The 20,315-nt window shown below is 43.3% G+C and overlaps 1 protein-coding gene across 2 annotated transcripts in view; it reads left to right on the top strand.

Moving 5' to 3' along the window:
- The first annotated feature begins 227 nt into the window (after positions 1-227).
- Positions 228-20,315, top strand: part of CDHR1 (cadherin related family member 1) — a 144,734-nt gene continuing 124,646 nt past the window's right edge. The window contains exons 1-3 of one of the 2 annotated variants that reach the window (XM_068258859.1): positions 228-386; positions 3,228-3,393; positions 15,359-15,454. In XM_068258859.1, coding sequence (XP_068114960.1) covers positions 3,330-3,393; positions 15,359-15,454 — 160 coding nt within the window. In that variant the 5' untranslated portion in view covers positions 228-386; positions 3,228-3,329. The remainder of the gene's footprint in view (positions 387-3,227; positions 3,394-15,358; positions 15,455-20,315) is intronic. The other variant, XM_068258858.1, reaches the window with a different exon arrangement.

Raw genomic sequence — 20,315 nt, 5'->3', positions numbered from 1 at the left:
GTCAAATGATCATTGACTTGATAAAATGGAGTGCGGACCTCCGTGAAACGCGTTGCCTATCTCAAATACATTTTTATTCCTTTTAAGCCCCCCCCCCCCCCCCCCCCCGTGACCATCTATTGCCGCTACCCTCAGCAGCGGCTTTTTTTATCCACGTCAGACACCGTTGTGACGTCCAGGCGCCGCTCGTCTGTGGGCCACACTGGTGATGAGTGGGCATCCTGGTTTCCATGACGGCAACGTAGACGCAGATGATGCTCTGACTGTGATGCCGGCTGCAACACACGATTCACAGTGAGATCCCGAACAGCTCGGACCCCAGCTTACCTAAGAGGGACACAGGCGCTACTCGGCTGAGCACTTATTGTCACCCACACAGAAACCAGGTGAGACCTGCCCTGGCAGGAAAATGATCGTTGTCTATACAAGAATCTCAGATCGCCCCTTCTTGTTTTGTATCTCTTAGTTGCGTGTTGGGCTTCCTATGACTCAGTTTCTTTTGGTAGAGGTTGCAGATGGCATTGCTGGTATCAGAGGCACACAAACAAACAAAAAATGCTACACTGGTGATCTTTGGAATGTCGCCATTCTGGTGGTGGCAACAGCAGGCCTTGAAGGGTGTGTTGGCTGGATGACCCCAAGCGTATCACTAAATGCATTATGTGTGAATAAGTCCTCTTTCATATCAAGTGGAGCAGCTGTGTTGCTAGTGCTAGTTTTTGTGGGAAACCAGAAGCAGAGCAGGAGGAGGACAGTGCATCAATGAGGTTCTGCGAGGTAGCTGAAGAAGATGTGGTGCGCTGTTTAAGACCACGTCCTCAGAAGTTTGGGAGTTGAGGGTACGTGCCTTCTGAACAATGTACTTTGGTCGAGGGCCACACGAAATCACGCCAGCACGACCTTGAAAATACCTGCAGGGTGTCCTGCCTCTGCCTGTTATTTTTCCCATATTGGGGGTATGTAGTACAACTAACACTATTCAATAGTGGTAGACAGTGTGTGCAGTCACAAAAAGACACACAATCAGTGTCAAATACAGTGTGTGTGTGTGTGTGTGTGTGTGTGTGTGTGTGTGTGTGTGTGTGTGTGTGTGTGTGTGTGTGTGTGTGTGTGTGTGTCTGTCAGTCAGTCAGTCAGTCAGTCACTGGGCTGTGTACTTTAACACATTCACAGAGATATTCTATATATTACTTTCAATCACAAATACAGTTGCAAGCTACGCACTGCTTATGATAGACAGTGTGCTGGCTTGCTTGCAATAGTTAGAAGAGTATAGTAGAACTACAAGGGCCAGCAACTGACTGTGGTCTGTATGCAGTGTGTAACTCACACAGATATCAATAACAGATACAGTTGGAAGCTTATGGTGATAGACAGTGTGCTGTCTTGTAATAGAAGATGATAGTAGAACTACAAGGCCCAGCAATGACTGTGGCCTGCCCTGTATGCAGTGTCTGTCTCTCACACACACACAAAAATAGAATGAGTCCTCAAAAGGGTTTTTGTTTTTGGGGTGGTTTCAGCAATAAAGAACAGCCTAGCTAACTGTCCCTGTCTCTCTGTGGGCTGTATGCAGTGTCACCCACAAAGGGAGCTATGATATAGTACGTTCAATCACAAACAGTGGAAAGGTATGCACTGGTATAATAGAGTGTGCTGTCACACAGTTACAGAGGAAAGGTATGCACTGGTATAATAGAGTGTTCTGCCAGTGGTGGGACTACAAATCCCAGCTGGCCTGGCTGGCAACTGTCTGTGGGCTCTATGTATGCAGTGTCACCCACAAAGACAGCTATGCTTTAGTAAGTTAAATCACAAATGCAGTGAAAAGATATGCAATGGTAATACAGAGTGTACTAGGCCTGGCACACTACAGCATGGCCCAGCTGCGACAGTGCTGTATCTATGCCTGCCTGTGGTCACACACAAAAAAGAAAAAATGGATCAGAAGAATATTCGCTCTTAAAATAGCTTTTTGTGGGGTGCTTTCAGCAACAAGATTGAGCGAAGAGCAAGCTAACAGCCTAACTAACGCTTTCCCTATCTCCAAATGTCTCTCCCTTCCTCTCACTATAGCAAGATCAGCAGACTGAGAACATGGCCGACGTTGCAGCGTTTTTATAGGGGAGTGCGGGGGTCGGTAGGTGAATGCAGGCTGATTGGCTGCCATGTTCCTGCTGACTGTGATCTAGAGGGTCAAAGTTTAGCCCAATGACGAGATATAGGAGGCGGGTCAAACGTGCTATGTGTCCGCTACCTGCCGTGGGTGCGGGAAGTTGATATCCGTGCAGATTACCCACGGGGCAAACAGCTTGGGCCATCTCTAAATCTGAGTACTGTAATTACACTGGGGACAATTAGTCCTTCTGCAGCAGGATCCACCAGTGCTCCCCTCCTGAAAAAATTAAAGGACACCTGAAGTGGGAGGGATATGGAGGCTTCCATATGTATTTCCTTTAACGATGAAAACTGTCTGGCTGTCGTTCCAATCCTATTCCTCTAATAATTCTTGCCTTAGACCTTGAACAAGCATGCAAATCAGATTTTTCTTGACTGGATTCGCCACATGCTTGTTTCAAGTGTGTGATTCAGACGCTACTGATGCATGAAAGATCAGCAGGATGCCACGCAACTGGTATTGTTTAAAAGAAAATAAATGTGGAAGCCTCCATATCCCTTTCACTTCAGGCATCCTTTAATATACAGTTGATTCACTTTAGCAAAGCCAGGGACAATAGCTTATGTTCTGCAACTCTAAATAAACTGTAAACAGGTGGTATTTGGTTGCTGTTGAATGCTGCACATTGTTTGCCTTTTATACGACCTTATAAAACATGTACAGTTTGCTGAATTTGCAGTTTAACCTTACATCCCTTTCTTGCCAGAAGGACTTTGAAATTGGTAAAATTCTAATCCCTCATGGTGTAAATGAGCTGAACCTCAGCTGCATAAATCAGTGCTGTCACCAGGGAGTTTAAGTTGTTTTTTTTCCCTCCGGTGTGAAAGATGAATCATAATAACTATAGGCATTCCTTAAGTTCAGCTACTAAAAGCTGTATACACATATACATTCTAACTTGTGAACAGAGCATTTTAAATAAGAAAAAGGAAAAAAAATCCCTCAGAGACTTGCAAGTTAATTGGTCTAATTAGATAGTGGGAAGGAGAAAAATAAGACGTGTCATCGGATTAGCATCTTAACATCTGTTACCTCCCCTTGCATACAGAGCCCTTACACAGTCCTGAATGGCACCAACCACTACAGTTCTGTAAAGTGAAATTATTACTTGGTGCACACAGAAAGACTGACAAGTCTACTTCTCCTGGCAATGAAGAATGCCTGGCACTTTCTATCCTCCATTCTGCTGTTACTTCTTCATCTGTCCCTAGCAGGTAAGTACCATGACTTTGCCTTCAACGTAAAGGAGAGAACGAAGCTCCGTCAATAAGAAAGCTGATCCGTCTTATCAAGTCTGCATGCCTTCATGGATTTTAACCTGTTCAGTTTGACGGGCCTGCATGGCAAATCAGTCTGAGTATATGAGATTCCCCGAATATTATCGTACTGTATAAATGTGGTTGTCAGGAGAGCAGCCAGTTCGGAGATTAATAATACTCTCTACACTGATTTATATTACTTTTTTAATTAAATTATGGAAAGCCATATTAGGGTTAGTTATCCAGTGGATGCGGCTGCTGGTGTAGTCACTTGAATAGTTTGCAATTGGTTTTATGGAAATTTTAATTTTAATGGCATAGGAACGGCATGTAGGGAGTTACCCTTTTGTTATTTAAGCTTCTGTGTTCTTTTTAGTGTACAGTTGTTTAAGTGTTTCTTTTTTTAGCATTTTTTTATGAATTATATAATGAATCACAGCGTCAACATCTATATTTGTCAGAACTAATTAACTGGGTAAATTGACTTCTGTCAATCAAAGTACTTTACTACCTAGAACTTACTGACATTGATTCATGTTAAGACTATGGATGCAAATATAACGCACCAGAATACTTTTATACAATGAGCCTTTTGTGATTATATATATATATAATTATATTATATATATATATATATATATATATATATATATATATATATATATATATATATATATATATCGTGCCCATTCCATTTCTTTTCAAGTAATTGATCTTTAGGAATAAAAGATTCACAATATTTATGATCTTTTATATAAAAGCATATATATCTATATTGTGCTAATTCCATTTTTTATAGTGAATTATGTCTGAAGATAATGCTCAATGTTTATGTCCCACTTATTATATAGTGATGATTTGTATGATGTAATACCAAGTATGGGCAGGCATGCTTTTCCTCTCCAGTGAATTAGTCAGTCATCCTGTGTGCTCTGCAACGATGGCCCATGTCACGCTTGTAAGTGGGGCTGGAATGCAAATTGTATGCCGTTTGGAATTGCTTCAATCAAATTAATTTCCTGTCAATTTTATTGTCTTATTTGTGAGCTGCATACAATATGCAATAAATCTGCAGGCAAGCCAAAATTATTAGCACCTCACTTGCCATTGCTGCTGCTCTGAATTTCAAAGGGTGCCATCAAGCATACAAGCAATACTAGGCCGTCCAGTTTATAAAGCTCAGGATCCCTCGCAGTCTGAATATCACGCACGTACCCTGTGTTCAGTGGAACACCTCAGTAGCTCGCTGCAACCTGAATAAACACAAATACCTTCTGTTTTAAGAAGGTAAACTTCAGTTTTGCACAGCATTTTAGTAAGGATGCTTTTTGGTCTCTTTCATCCCATTACTAAAATGCTGGCCTGGGCAATCTGTAACTCTGGGTGCTTCACCTTATACCCCATAGAGCCATGTTAATCCATGCCATGCACTGATGTGGATCAACCAATCCGAAACAGTCTGTATGCATTTTGGATTTGTTTGGCTCTGTAATATTAACAAGCTGACATGATTTGCATATTTAGCAGTGATGTACTGTGGGGCACCTCAGCAGCTCACTCCAACCTGAATAATTGCCTTCTGTTTTACAAAGGCAAACTTCAGTTTTGCATAGCATTTTAGTAAGGAGGCTTTTTGGTCTCTTTCAGTCCCTTATATTCCTAGGAGTTCTGGTTCATGATGAGCTTGCTGGACAAAGTAATATAGAATAATAACGTGATGAAAAAAAGTGCTTAATTTTTACAATAAATATTTATTAATGATTTAGTCACTGTTTGCCAATTTTAACATCTTTCCTCTTCCTGATCTACATTCTGAAATTTATCACATGGCGATATCTTTACTGCTGGCGGGCGATGTGTCTAGGAGGAGATGCTGCTCTTTTGGCAGTGATCCGCTGAGCGGATCAGTCAAAACCAGCCTTATCAGCCTGCCGACAGACTACGCACAGGGAAATTGTCACTAGAACAGCCACCCCTAGGGTGGGTCTGACGACCCGTTGTCTGAATAAATCAGGTGCCTTAACATTCTGAAATTTATCACAGGTAGTAACATCTTCAGGCTTATCAGGTGCATCTCTGTGGAATGTTTGTTTACCCTGTGTCCTGAAGCTAGTAGAAAAGATATCTAGTCCAGAATGTTCTGAGAGAAGAATTCCGCAAAGCTAAACAGCTTATGCTGTTACATCACTGGAAGAGCAGGGCTGCATATTAGCATCCAACAACATATAGTAATAGGAATTGAAACTGGGAATCCCAAATAATTTCCTTTATTCTACTGTACAGGGGTTGGACAAAGTAATGGAACACCTTGAAAATCAACAAAATATATTTTAATATGATGTAGGTCCACCTTTTGCGACAATTACAGCCTCAATTCTCGGGGGTATTGATTCATACGAATTGTGAATTGTTTCCAAAGGAATTTTAGCCCATTCTTCAGTTAAAACACCCTCCAGTTATTTTTGAGAGACGATGGCGGCGGAAATCGACTTCATACTTGAATCTCTAAAAACGACCATAAATGCTCAATAATGTTGAGGTTTGGGGACTGTGGTGGCCAGATCAGATGCTCAACTTCATTAGAATGTTCCTCGTGACATTCCTTAACAATTCTAGCTGTATGGATTGGGGCATTATCATCTTGAAAGATGGCATTCCCCTCCGGAAACAGTTCTTGAACCATAGGATGAACTTGGTCGCTCAAACTTCTTAAATAGTTTTGGCAGTTAATTCTTCCATGAAGGAAAATCATTGGCCCCGCGGATTTCCAAGAAATAGCAACCCAGATAATCACAGAACCCCGGCCATGTTTTACGGTTACATAGTTACATAGTTATTTTGGTTGAAAAAAGACATACGTCCATCGAGTTCAACCAGTACAAAGTACAACACCAGCCTGCTCCCTCACATATCCCTGTTGATCCAGAGGAAGGCGAAAAAAACCCTTACAAGACATGGTCCAATTAGCCCCAAAAGGGAAAAAATTCACTCCAGATGGCAATCAGATAAAATCCCTGGATCAATATCATTAGGCATAGCCTAGTAATTGTAGCCATGGATGTCTTTCAATGCAAAGAAAGCATCTAAGCCCACTTTAAATGCAGGTATAGAGTTTGCCATAACGACTTCCTGTGACAATGCATTCAACATCTTAATCACTCTTACTGTAAAGAACCCTTTCCTAAATAAATGGCTAAAACATTTTTCCTCTATGCGCAGATCATGTCCTCTAGTCCTTTGAGAAAGCCTAGGGACAAAAAGCTCATCCGCCAAGCTATTATATTGCCCTCTGATGTATTTATACATGTTAATTAGATCTCCTCTAAGGCGTCTTTTCTCTAGACTAAATAAACCCAGTTTATCTAACCTTTCTTGGTAAGTGAGACCTTCCATCCCACGTATCAATTATTTTGCTCGTCTCTGCACCTGCTCTAAAACTGCAATATCTTTTTTGTAATGTGGTGCCCAGAACTGAATTCCATATTCCAGATGTGACCTTACTAGAGAGTTAAACAGTGGCAATATTATGCTAGCATCTCGAGTTTTTATTTCCCTTTTAATGCATCCCAAAATGTTGTTAGCTTTAGCTGCAGCGGCTTGGCATTGAGTACGATTATTTAACTTGTTGTCGATGAGTACTCCGAAGTACTTCTGCAAGTTTGATGTCCCCGACTGTATCCCATTTATATTGTATGGTGCTAGACCATTGGTACAACCAAAATGCATGACTACATTTTTCAACATTGAATTTCATCTGCCATTTATGTGCCCAAATAGCCATCCTATCCAGATCCTGTTGCAATATGACACTATCTTCCTGAGAGTTGATGATTCTGCACAATTTTGTATCATCAGCAAAAATAGCAACATTGCTCACTACTGCATCTACTAGGTCATTAATAAATAAATTGAAGAGCACTGGACCCAGTACAGACCCCTGTGGGACCCCACTGCTAACGGTCTCCCATTTTGAGTATGATCCATTGACCACAACTCTTTGTTTTCTGTCCATTAGCCAGTTCCCTATCCATGCACACAGACTCTTCCCCAGTCCTTCAATCCTCAACTTTTGCACCAGACTTTTGTAGGGAACAGTGTCGAAGGCCTTTGCAAAGTCCAAGTATATCACATCTACAGCATTCCCAATATGAAAGATTGAAAGAGAGTCACAAAAGATAAGATAAAGGGGTTTATCTATAACTGAACTTAAAGCGAAATATAACCCTGCATTTCAACTTTGCTCTAAAACATTATTTACAGTATATTATATGCAACCAGCATTTTTTTTTTTACTAGACCAGCATTGGAAGGGTTACACAGAGTTTTAAAGTTTCTGGAGATTTCTGCAGACTCATCCGAAGCTGAATAGATACATTGTGTTTACATAAATGTATCTAAGTGTTGAATGTTACACACTTTGGCTGTCCTCCAGCTCAGTCAGAGAGAGTGAAGCAATAGACTTCAATGGGGATGTGAACTTTGAAAACTAGAAACATTTATGCTGGCCAGAAAAGTGATGGAAAAGATGTTTCAAGGGGTCTAACATCTGAGTTTTTGCATGGATGAGTGGAATACATGCCAAAAGGCCCAGGGAAAAATCTGGATTTGACGCAAAGCAGCGTTTTTAGGGCAGAAATCACATTGCATGCTAAATTGGAGGCCTAAAGTGCTTTAAAACATCTTGCATGTGTAGAAATCAATCAGGGAGTGTCATTAGAGTACTGCTCCACACTGACAGACAAAACTCACTGTGTAAGCTGTTTGTGAGTGACGGCCGTGCTGGACTGGTGCGCACCATGGCGAGAGAGCCATGGCGGTTTTCAAGCCCATATGGTCGCCGGGCTGAGGTAGCTCAATGACAGAACAACAGGGACTGTCCAGCTGATCGAATTTGGTCTGTCCACAATGAAGCAACGACCTTATTATCTTGGGTGTGCCCCCCCCCCCCTCCCGAGACACTCCTATAGCCGTTGGTCGTTGCTTCATTGTGATACGCAAGCCCCTTCACCGCGGCAAGGTAACGATCATGAAGGGGAATTGACACATGTACATGCCTTTTGTTTTGTTGTTGCAGCTGCAGTGCAGCCAGAAAAATTTGGCAGGAATGTACACGCACCAGAAAAATTATTATAGCGGCCGCTGCTAGCAGCTGCTAGCAGCGGCCTTAAAAATTCAGGAATCCGCCTAGAGTCGGGGATTCTGTTGGTGGTGGCAGAGAAGGCAGTCAAGCGGCCTGCAGGCAGAGATGCTGTATGGGGACCAACGTAGTCTTGGGGCAGGCAGTCACACGGCATGCAGGCAGAGATGCTGTGTGTGGGGACTGACTTAGTCTTCGGGCAGGCCTGAGCATGCTTTGCAGACCAGGCATCCGTGGTCAGATGGACCCTTGACCCAACGCTGTGTGCCAGAGATGTCACCACTTGCCTTTAAACATCACGGTACAGTTTAGGTATCGCCTTTTTTGAGATATAATTGTGCCCTGGTATCTTCCACTGCGGTGTGGGGCTTTGCTTTTGTGTGCTGCTTTTCCTCAGGTGGTCATCCCATTGCAGTTTGTGCTTTGTAATCATGTGCCTTCGTAAGGTAGTTGTCCCTACGCAGGTCTTGGCTCAATTTTCGGTGGCAGAGAGTACAGATGGCATTGCTCTCATCTGAGGCAGACGCACAAAAAAATTTCCACACTGCTGAGCCCTGGGATGATGGCACTTTGGTGATGGCTGCCGACGGAGTGTTAAGTGGGGTGCCAGAATCCGAGCAGGAGGAGGAAGATGTCACGCTTCCGTGCGGAAGCTGAGGTATTCTGTGTTAAATAGTCAACTACGTCCTGACAATATTGGGGGTTGATGGTACGTGCCTTCTTCTGAACACTGTACTTTGGTCGAGGGCCGCACGAAATCACGACAGTGCGACCTCGAACAGACCTGCCAGGTGGCCTTCCTCTGGCTCTGCCTCTTGTTTTGTCCATATTGGGGGGGATTAAGTAAAAGGTATGCACTGACTTGGCTAATACAAAGTACGGTTACACAGGTGCAGTGAACAGGTTGCAATGACTGCTGGTACAACAATGTGCGGTTACACAGGTGCAGTTAACAGGTGTGCATGGACTGGTATATAAAACAGCGTGCAGTCACACAGGTGCAGTGAACAGGTATGCAGTGACTGGTATTACAAATGTGCAGCTGTCACACACAGGTACCATGAACAGGTGCAGTGACTGGTGGTATATAACACTGCGTGCGCTCACGTAGGTAGGTAGGTGCACTGAACAACAGGTGGGTATACAGTGACTGGTATTACAAATATGCAGCTGTCTCACACCACACACACACACACACACACACACACACACACACAGGTACCGTGAACAGGTACAGTGACTGGTGGTATTAAATATCACACTGCGTGCGCTCACGTAGGTAGGTTGGTGCACTGAAAAATAGGTAGGTATGCAGTGATGAGTATTACAAATGTGCACCTGTCACACACACAGGTACCGTGAACAGGTGCAGTGACACTTCGTGCGGTCATGTAGGTAGGTGGGTGGGTGCACTGAACAACAGGTAGGTATATGCAGTGATGGGTATTACAAATGTGCAGCTGTCACACACACAGGTAGTCACTGAATGTGCTGGGCCTGGCAGTGGCACAGTAGGAATTACCAAGGGGCCAAGGTCCAGCAGCTAAGACTGACTGACAGGGCTGTATATGCAACACAAGTGTCTGTGGGACACAGACAAAAATAAATAGATCACAAGAACAACATTAGCTCTCAAAAGAGCTGTTGAGGATGAGGAGTGCTTTTTTAGCAATAAGTATCAGCAAGAAAGAGCAACCTAACAAGCCTAACTGTAGCCTAACTAAGCTTTCCCTAATGTCTCTGCAGCACCTCTCCCTTCTCTAATTACTGCAGCCACATGAGTGAGTGAAATGGCTGACGCTGCCTGCTATTTATAAAGGGGGCGGCTCCAGGAGGGAGTATAGCCTGATTGGCTGCCCTGTGCCTGCTGACTGTGATGTATAGGGTCAAAGTTGACCCTAATGATGAAGTATAGGAGGTGGGTCAAACCGCCATAAAGTTCGCATTCTTTTACGAACGGGAACCACCGAAGTTCGCGTGAATAAGTTCGCGGTCGAACCGTTCGGACCATCTCCACTTTTGAGACAGTACCTCTTGAAATGACAAGCATTCGGGGCAGTTTCTGTTACAGTAGCGCCTGCCATACGAGCACCAACAATTTGGCCTCTTTGAAAGTCTGAGAGATCTGCCGTTTTTATAAATTATAACCAACTTTTGTTTAAATATCTGTAAAAAAAAACAAACAATAATTTTAATTAAAAATATCAAATAACAAAAATAATAAACAAAAAAAATGTAACATGTCAAGTTTTGATTGCTTAAAACATGTTCAAAGATTATGATGCCAAAACGTTAGGTGTTTCCATTATTTTATCTAACCCCTGTATGTTACTACTGTGCCTCTTTAAAGGGACTCCGAGCTCAAGTAAAAAAAGAAAGTTGTACTCACCTGGGGCTTTTTCCAGCCCAGTGCTGGTCAGGAGGTCCCACGACGGCGTCCTGGCTCCTCTCCTAGTCCCCGCTCCGGAATGGCTGACCGGCCGCAGCACGGGCGACACTCTGCTGAGTGTCGGGCTGTTCCTTCCGCTTATGACGCGGCTGACGTCACACGCCGGCCGGCGTGGCAGTACGGCGCATGCGTGCTTTAATCGCGCATGCGCAGTACTTTCACGCCGGCCACCGTGATGACGCGAGGCGGCCGGCGTGTGACGTCAGCCGCGTCATACGCAGAAGGTACAGCACGACACTCAGCAGAGTGTCGCCCGGGCTGGGGCCGGTCAGCCATTCCGGAGCGGGGACTAGGAGAGGAGCCAGGACGCCGTCGTGGGACCTCCCGACCAGCACTGGGCTGGAAAAAGCCCCGGGTGAGTACAACTTTCTTTTTTTACTTGAGCTCGGAGTCCCTTTAATGTCTGCAGAAGGATGTGATGTTCCGCAGATGGAGGAAAATTGCTAAGACTTGACTGGAAGCCCCTACATGCCCTCTCTCGAACTTAGGGAGTCCACTTGATTATGGAGATAGCTGGCCAGTGAAGATCCCCATTAATAGTGGGGTTTTTTTTCGTGAACTATGCTGTTTTTGATCACATCTTTCAAATCCTTTTTAATCAAACCACAGCATTAATCAAACCTGAACCGAAAAAAAAAACAACTTATGATATAATGAATTGTATGTGTAGTACGAATAATAAATAAAACATTAGTAGCAAGGAAAAGAGTCTCTCATTTTTATTTTCAGATTTTTTTATAACATTGCATCATTCTGTCATATTTGCAGTTTACAAACCACCAGGGCCGGATTTACCATAAGGCACTGTAGGCACGTGCCTACAGGCGCCCGAGGATGGAAAGGCGGCTTACTCCCCTCCCTGAGCGCCTCCTTCCCTATGCAAAGTCCCTAACAGAGTGTAAATGAGAGGTTACTCACCCTGCTCTCAGCATTCCACGGACACAATCTCCCTTCAGTCAGGGGCACCTCTAGCTACTTAATACTGAGGTTCTTCTAGCTACCTAATTCTTGGGGGCACTTCTAGCTACTTAACCCTCCTGGCGGTTTATTAAAATCCACCAGGGGGCAGCGCAGCAGTCTTTTAAAAATTTTTTTTTTTTAAATCATGTAGCGAGCCCAGGGCTCGCTACATGATAGCCGCTATGCAGCGGCATCCCCCCGCCCGCTTCGAGCAAAAACAAAACTATGCAAATCGACCCAGCAGGGCCTGAGAAAACCTCCTGCGTGGCTTACCCCGAACTACGTTACCGCCAGGAAGGTCAATATTGAAGGTACTTCTGGCTACTTAATACCAAAGCACACCTGTAGCTACCTATGATGGGCAGGGGAAGTAAGGGTTAAGTGACAGCTGGGCCAGCCAACACACCTGCGGTGCAGTTTGCGGGGGTTTGTAGGTTCATGGAAGGTGAAGTCTAGGGTGCCAGGACATCTGTGCCTATAGGCTCCTATCATCTAAATCTGGGCCTGCAAACCGCACTCTGTAATTTAAACTAGAAAACAGAGCAGAGTTTTAGCAGCAGAGCTAACTCTCACCTGTTTGTGAGACACAGAAGAGTTGTGCCACCTTATTAGCCCATGACTCAGGTGGCTAGATTTATTGACCAGGCTTGAGACCGCAAGGCAGCAAGATCATATATGTTAATTCTTCAAGAAAAGTCTGATTTTCATATTTGATTCCTACAGGTTTTAGGGCTCTTAAAATACTACAATGTGAATCTAAAAGAGTATTCAGTCATCTCTGGATAACTGCACTACATCATCACATCAATTTAGTTATTTGCGACCACAGGTTCACTTTAAATCCAGAAAATGGTTAGCATGGCATAGTTAGAATTTTCTATAATCAGGAAAATATGAAGGCTGCTACACACTGCCTGACTGTGATGATTTATAACAGGAAGAATTGGTCATTTTTAAAGTGTACCCGAGCTGAAGCTTGGGTACAAGATCAGATACTTTCCTTAACCATTTCACCTTATGGTGAAAACAGCCGCTCTTCCTTTTCATTCCCCAATAACTTTATTACTAAGTATCACAACAAAATGATCTATACCTTGTTTTTTCTGCCACCAATTAGGCTTTTTTTTTTGGTGGTACATTATGCTAAGCATTATTTTAATCTAAATTTTAACAGGAATAATAAGTAAAACATGCAGTTTTCAGGCCATTATAGTTTTTTATTATAAAACGTGCTACTGTGGATAAAAGCCACACATTTTATTTGCCCATTTGTCACAGTTATTGCAACATTTAAATTATACCCCTAGTACAATGTATGGTGACAATATTTTATTTGGAAATAAAAGTGCTTTTTTCAGTTTTACATCCATCTTTAATCACAAGCCCAAAATTGAATAATAATAAACCCTCTTGACACACATATAAAAAAAAATGTATTCCCTAATGTATGTAGGTGTAATACTACTATTTGGCCACAAGATGTCCTTGCATATTATTTCCTATTCGCGTACAATAAGTACGCTTAATAGGTAGTAATGCGTGGCTGTTACATTGCAGAAGTGACGCAGGCATCTTATTGATGCCAGTGATCAAGGCAGTGGTAGGGGAGGTGAATGAATGGGAACAAAGTTTAACTTTCCATTCATTAATCTAATGATCAGCGGTGGAAACGAGTGAGTGGGAGACAGCGCGGTGGCACCAATTGAGAATGATCACTGTTTTTGAACAAAAACGGTGATCATTCTGGGCGGACATGAACGGATTGGTTCAGGCGACTTCTGTCCCCTGCCACCAATCCCCCCTGTCACCGGGACCATCGCGAGTGGAAGCCCGCACGATCACGTGCACAGATGTGGGCCTCACACCCCTGCAGCTACAGCAGAACTTACTGCGGACGTGAGGCTCATGTTTGTGTGGCTGAAATGGTTAAGAGAGGGAAGCCTCCGGATCCTATTGAGGGTTCCCTCGCTACTCCGTTGTCCCCCATCACTGGGCGCAGCCCCCTGAAAGATTAGCAACAAGACATTGTTGTCAGTCACATTGAGGCCATGCAGCTCCTCTTCCTGGATCATGGGCGAGCAGCAGCCAATTAAGGCTGTCCATACATGCGCAGTAGCATGGAGCCGTGGGCTCTGTTTTACTGCGCATGCAGGCTCGTGCGGCTATTGCTTTGCAAAGGACAACTGAATGTAGAAAGGGCTAGCTGCTAGCTAGCTGCACATGAAAGAGGAGACTACAAATAGAATAGCAAAGTTACAAATTAAGGACTACACAAGGAAGCAGTGAAACTTGCATTGAGAGAATGCACAAAGAAATGTGGAGCTTCTTTTTTATGGAATAGTGGGCGGCTATACATGAGGCTTTTAGGCTGAACATGGTATAGGGAATAGCTGATGGACCGGAGCAGCACACAGAATCCTAAAGCTGTATATTCACTACACTTTAATGATGTATGTCTGCAAATCAAATTAGGTTTTTGGTATCGGACCAAACAATTATTTGTATTCATTATATGACCAAATATTAGTCAGTGGTGTATTGATGGGGGAAGGGGGGGGGGGGCTGACAAGGTCATGACTTATGCAAGTACTCTAAAATAATAATAATAATATTGGGCATAGAATATCACCCAAATAACGACTTGGCAGCATGTTGGTAAATATGGCCAATACAACATTAATATAGAGGCCTTATTCAATTCATTGTATCTCCTATGTTTTTCCATCTTATTTGCCATCTTATTTTTAAATTACTTTTCAGGGCTCTGCAATTGAAATGGTACCGAAATGTAGGTGAAAAATTACTGTCAAAATTATTATAAGTATGTTCTTGCTTGCTGGTGGCTTAAAATACATTTTGTCGAATAAGTATGAAAATATCACCTAGGGGAAAAGTGAATTAAATAAGGCCCATAGAGTCATTTTAGGCCTTGTTCTGTATCTTTTGCAAATCATTGACATAGAGGGCCATATGCAATTACATCTTCTAGGAGATATCTCGTAGGAGATAGATTTCATCTTTTCTTTAAACTAACGTTTCAGTATTTTACAATTGAAAAACTACCCAAAAGTTGGTGAGAAACTACTATCAATTTTATTTTGAGTATTTTCTTGCTTGCTGGTGGCTTAGAAGGCATTTTATGACAAGTTATGAAAATATCACCTTGCAGAAAACTTCAGTAGAAAAAGTGAATTACATATGGGCCAGAGAGTTTAACTTCTTACTATATTTAAAGATTTCAGAAACTGGTTATTATAAATCATTAATCTACCTTTTGTTTAGCCAGGAAACGTTGTTTTAAAAGTTTGTTATACTTCGTTAAACTTGTTTTTATTTAAATTCCATTGTGAGACTTATATATTCTTATATTACAGTGCAAACCAACTATGCTCCATATTTCTTTGACAATGGACCTGGAAGCAACAATGGAAATATGGCCCTCCTCAGTTTGTCTGAAGATACACCAGTAGGTCAGTGCAGCTAATGTATATTTTTTTCTTCAAATTCAGGATCAGGCAAGGTGAAGTTAGCTTAAAATAATTTATTTTATGGTGTGAATCTGTTAATGTGCCATCGTTTTTGCTTCGTGTTAGGAAGCGACATATTTCTTAATGTGTACAAAATTCATTAATATTTATGAAGTTAATGTCAGCACTATAGCTGTGATTTTCAAATGTTTGCTGCAGTTAGAATTTTCAAAAGTACACCTATTTTTATTTGCTACTCAGACTAAAGAATAATTTATCTGTAAAGTGTAATTGAGATGAGTGAAAATAAAAAGTTTTATACATACCTGGGGCTTTCTCCAGCCCCTTTCAGGCTGATCGGACACGGGGCTGAAGGAAGCTCGAGGTATGTATGAAACTTTTTTTTCGGGGTGGAACTCTTCCCAGGTTTACTTTAAAGAGGAGCTTTAAAGTGACCTAAGCACTGGAATAATAAAAAAATGAACCTCACAATTAAGTTTGTAATGGTGTATGCCATTTGGGGGCTCTTTGGGGAGCCTCATCGCTTACCTGTGGCGTGCCCCCAGCCCATTCAGCAGGCATCATCTTCTCCACCCAACTGGCAGCTTCTGCTGGCCATTGTAAAAGTCGGCAGTGTCATGACATATGGGCAGGGGCCAGTAGGTAAGTAGTGATGCCCCCCCCAACTCCCATCGCCCATCCAGCAGCCCACACCATTATGAACCTCCCTTACAGAGAGATTTTTTTTTTCTTTTTAGATAAATCCAGTGCTCAGGTCACTTTAATACAAAATCGATCTTTATGCCACTTATTAGCCTATACCCCCTTTTCCACAAGAACACTTTTCTTGAATAAATTATCAGGGACATCTACAGGTATGTGGCTGATATGCTGATATTGAAGTAAAATCCCTCCCACAGAGTGATGCCCTGACAATGACAGTTTCCTGTCTGTGAAAGACTCTGTCAACACCCTTTGGAGATATTTTCAATCATATTTTTTTTACTCAAAATGAGAACAAGAAAGAATTACAGTATATACAACGAAATTCATAATAGAGTAGAAATCATATAGCAGAAATGGATAGATTGAGATTCAACAATCCTGTATCACATGAAAGCTACACTTTATAGATACAGAATGAAAATAAGATTACGACCAAATGTGAGTCCTTAGTTATGCACCACTCTTAAGAGGGAAGGGGACCTCATACAACCATTATCTTGGCCACTTGTGGCTGGATGTATAAAGGGGGCAGAAGGCCAACACAATGACTATTGAATCCTTAATTGAACTGAGAGATTTTAACTTCTTGAGGATCAGAGGTTTATACGCCCCTAGTGACCAGGCCATTTTTCACAATTCGGCACTTCAAAACTTTAACGGTTTATTGTTCGGTCTTACAACTTAGCACCCAAAGTCTGTTGCAAGCCTTCTGAACCTAAAGAGAAATCTAGCCTGCCAAATAAAATGAAATGCATAACACCAATACAGGTTTTTGTTGAACCTTATCAAATTGATACTATCTGAGTATAACCAGAAAAAAGATATTAATATCATGTAATATTAAATAATATATGGTTGTGGACATTCTTTAGAAAGTTCTAGAAATGCTCATGTTGAAAGCTTTGGATTGTGAAATTGTCCAGTATTTTTCAGTAAAAATGTATTTTATTGAAGTTTTTTGCATTCTATGTGATAACGCAGTAGTAATTATTTCTATTTCGTCTTTTGTTTGGTCCAGCCTTTTGTGTAATAGTATTTTTTATTCATAGAAAACGTCAAAATACTATCAGTTGACTAGCACTACTCTCTCTCTTTTAACACATTTTTACTGATCATATTGACCTTTCTGAAGGGCCTAGGATGTGGCCACAAGGTCCAGTTTATTTTATCATTATTATTATATATTGTGCCATCATCTTCCGTGATACTATTACTAAGTAAGAAGCAAATTTTAGTACATAATACAGAAGTGGTAGACAACAGACCATAACAAGGATTTCAAAACTGTTGTAAGTTATGGACTTGCAAGTACGTGGTTATCTTGACTGTATTAAAAAAATTGACAGATGAGCACTGCTAAATTTTGAAAGCTAAAAGTAGCCAATAATAGACCGTTTTCAACCAATTCAGGTCAAGGCTTATGTATCATTTATTTTATCCACAGTTCACCACTGGTGTTGGATAGAGATGGCCCGAACCTCCGATTTTCGGTTCGCGAACTTTTGCGAACCGCAATAGACTTCAATGGGGAGGTGAACTTTGAAAACTAGAAACACTTATGCTGGCCACAAAAGTGATGGAAAATGTTTCAAGGGGTCTAACACCTGGAGGGGGGCATGGCGGAGTTGGATAGACGCCAAAAGTCCCGGGTAAAAATCTAGATTTGACGCAAAGCAGCATTTTAAGGGCAGAAATCACATTGAATTGCAGGCCTAAAGTGCTTTAAAACATCTTGCATGTGTATACATCAATCAGAGAGTGTAATTAGAGTACGGCTTCACACTGACACACCAAACTCACTGTGTAACGCACCGCAGACAGCTGTTTGTGTAGTGATGGCCATGCTGGACTGGTGCGCACCATGGCGAGATTGCTCTTCCTCAGTGATATCAGGTAATGTCTTACTGCCTTATCAACTTTCGATGGTTCTTTCTCTACCATTGTTAAAGCTTACGTCGCTTTTTTTTAATTTACATTTTCTGCTGGCTGTTCAGTACCTGTAATGAGAATTTGTTATGGAGGGCAAGTCTGCCATTGTGAGTGACCACGGGTAATGGCCGGGGAATCAGGGTTCGATTCCGGTCCAGAGTGGGAGCCTGAGAACCGGCTACCACCACCACACATCCAAGTAAGGACCCATTTGCTGTATAAGTAATGTACCTGCCCTGACCGTGCTTTGCAGACCAGGCATCTGTGGTCAGATGGACCCTTGACCCAGTGCTGTGTGCCAGAGATGACACCACTTGCCTTTAACAAAAATGTGTTATGGAGGGAAAGTCATTCAACTGTGTGAAACGTTCGATGGTACTTTCTCAGTATCATGGGTAATGGCAGGGGAATCCTGGTTCGATTCCGGTCCGGAGTGGGAGCCTTAGAAACGGCTACCACCACCACACATCCAAGGAAGGCAGCAGGCATGCTGTGGGCAAATGAGCAGGAACAGCTACCACACATCCAAGGAAGGCAGCAGGCATGGCATGCACATCCCGAGGTAGTGACCAAAAATAACAATACAGGAGGACTTTCTAGGCCCTGCTGTATATGACACTGATCGACTTTACTACCTGTAATGAGAATCTGTTATGGAGGGCAAGTCTGCCATCCATTCAAGTGAAAGGTATGCACTGACTGCCAGGTATAATACAATGTGCAGTCACAGATGCAGCGAAAGGGTATGCAGTGACTGCAAACAGCTGTTTGTGTAGTGTCGGCCATGCTGGACTGGTGCGCACCATGACAAGAGTGCAGGTGATGGCGGCTTTCCAGCCCATATGGTCGCTGGGCTGAGGTAGCTGAATGACAGAACAGTGACTGTCCAGCTGATTAAATTTGGTCTGTCCACAATGAAGCAACAACCTTATTACCTTGGGTGACTGTCCAGCTGATTAAATCTGGTCTGTCCACAATGAAGCAACAACCTTATTATCTTGGGTGTGCAATCCCCCCCCCCCTCCTGAGCCAGAAAAATTAGGCAGGCATGTACACGCACCAGAAAAATTACTATAGCGGCCGCTATATCCACCTGGAGTCCTGGACCCTGTTGGTGGTGGCGGAGAAGGCAGTCAAGCGGCCTGCGGGCAGAGGTGCTGTGTGGGGAGCGACTTAGTCTTGGGGCAGGCAATCACACGGCGTGCAGGCAGAGATACCGTGTGTGGGGACTGACTTAGTCTTGGGGCGGGCAGTAGCCCTTCGGGATCCATGCCTCATTCATTTTGATAAAGGTGAGGTACTGAACACTTTTGTGACTTAGGCGACTTCTCTTCTCAGTGACAATGCCTCCAGCTGCGCTGAAGGTCCTTTCTGACAGGACGCTTGAGGCAGGGCAAGACAGAAGTTGGATGGCAAATTGTGACAGCTCTGGCCACAGGTCAAGCCTGCGCACCCAGTAGTCCAACGCTGCTCATACTATCAATGGTTCTTTCTCTACCATTGTTAAAGAGTGCACGGCTGGGGAGTCAGGGTTCGATTCCGGTCCGGAGTTGGAGCCTGAGAAACAGCTACCACCACACATCTAAGGAAGGCAGCAAGCATGGCATGCAAGTCCCGAGGTAGTGACAAAAAGTAACAATACAGGAGGACTTTCGAGGCCCTGCTGTATATGACACTACTAATCGACTTTACTACCTTTAATGAGAATCTGTTATGGAGGGCAAGTGTGCCATCCATTCAAGTGAAAGGTATGCACTGACTGCCAGGTATAATACAATGTGCAGTCACAGATGCAGTGAAAGATATGCAGTGACTGGTATTACAATACAATGTGCAGCTGTCACACAGGTGCAGTTAACAGGTATGCTTGGAGTGGTATATTACACAGTATGCGGTCACACAGGTACTGTGAACAATTATGCAATGACTGGTATTACAAATGTGCACCTGTCACACACACAGGGCCGGCCTTTGACCTGAGCGACCGGAGCGATCGCTCAGGGCGCCGGGCCGCCGGCTTCCAGGGGGGGCGCCGCGCCGCTCTCCAGTCTCCTGCCCCCCGGCCGCATATTGTTTATTTTTAGCTGCTCACTTGCGGCGGCTTGCGCCGCGCGACTGTCTCCCTCTGGCTCCGCCCCCTGGTGCCGCTGGGGGTGATGGGGGCGAAGACCAGAAACAAGTGCTGGAGCCTGCAGCCTCTTGGAGGCAG

This window comes from Hyperolius riggenbachi, chromosome 10 (assembly GCF_040937935.1).
Source record: "Hyperolius riggenbachi isolate aHypRig1 chromosome 10, aHypRig1.pri, whole genome shotgun sequence".
In the NCBI taxonomy this organism is placed as follows: domain Eukaryota; kingdom Metazoa; phylum Chordata; class Amphibia; order Anura; family Hyperoliidae; genus Hyperolius; species Hyperolius riggenbachi.
Note: the sequence above shows the minus strand (reverse complement) of the source record. Positions and strands in the feature narration are given on the sequence as shown.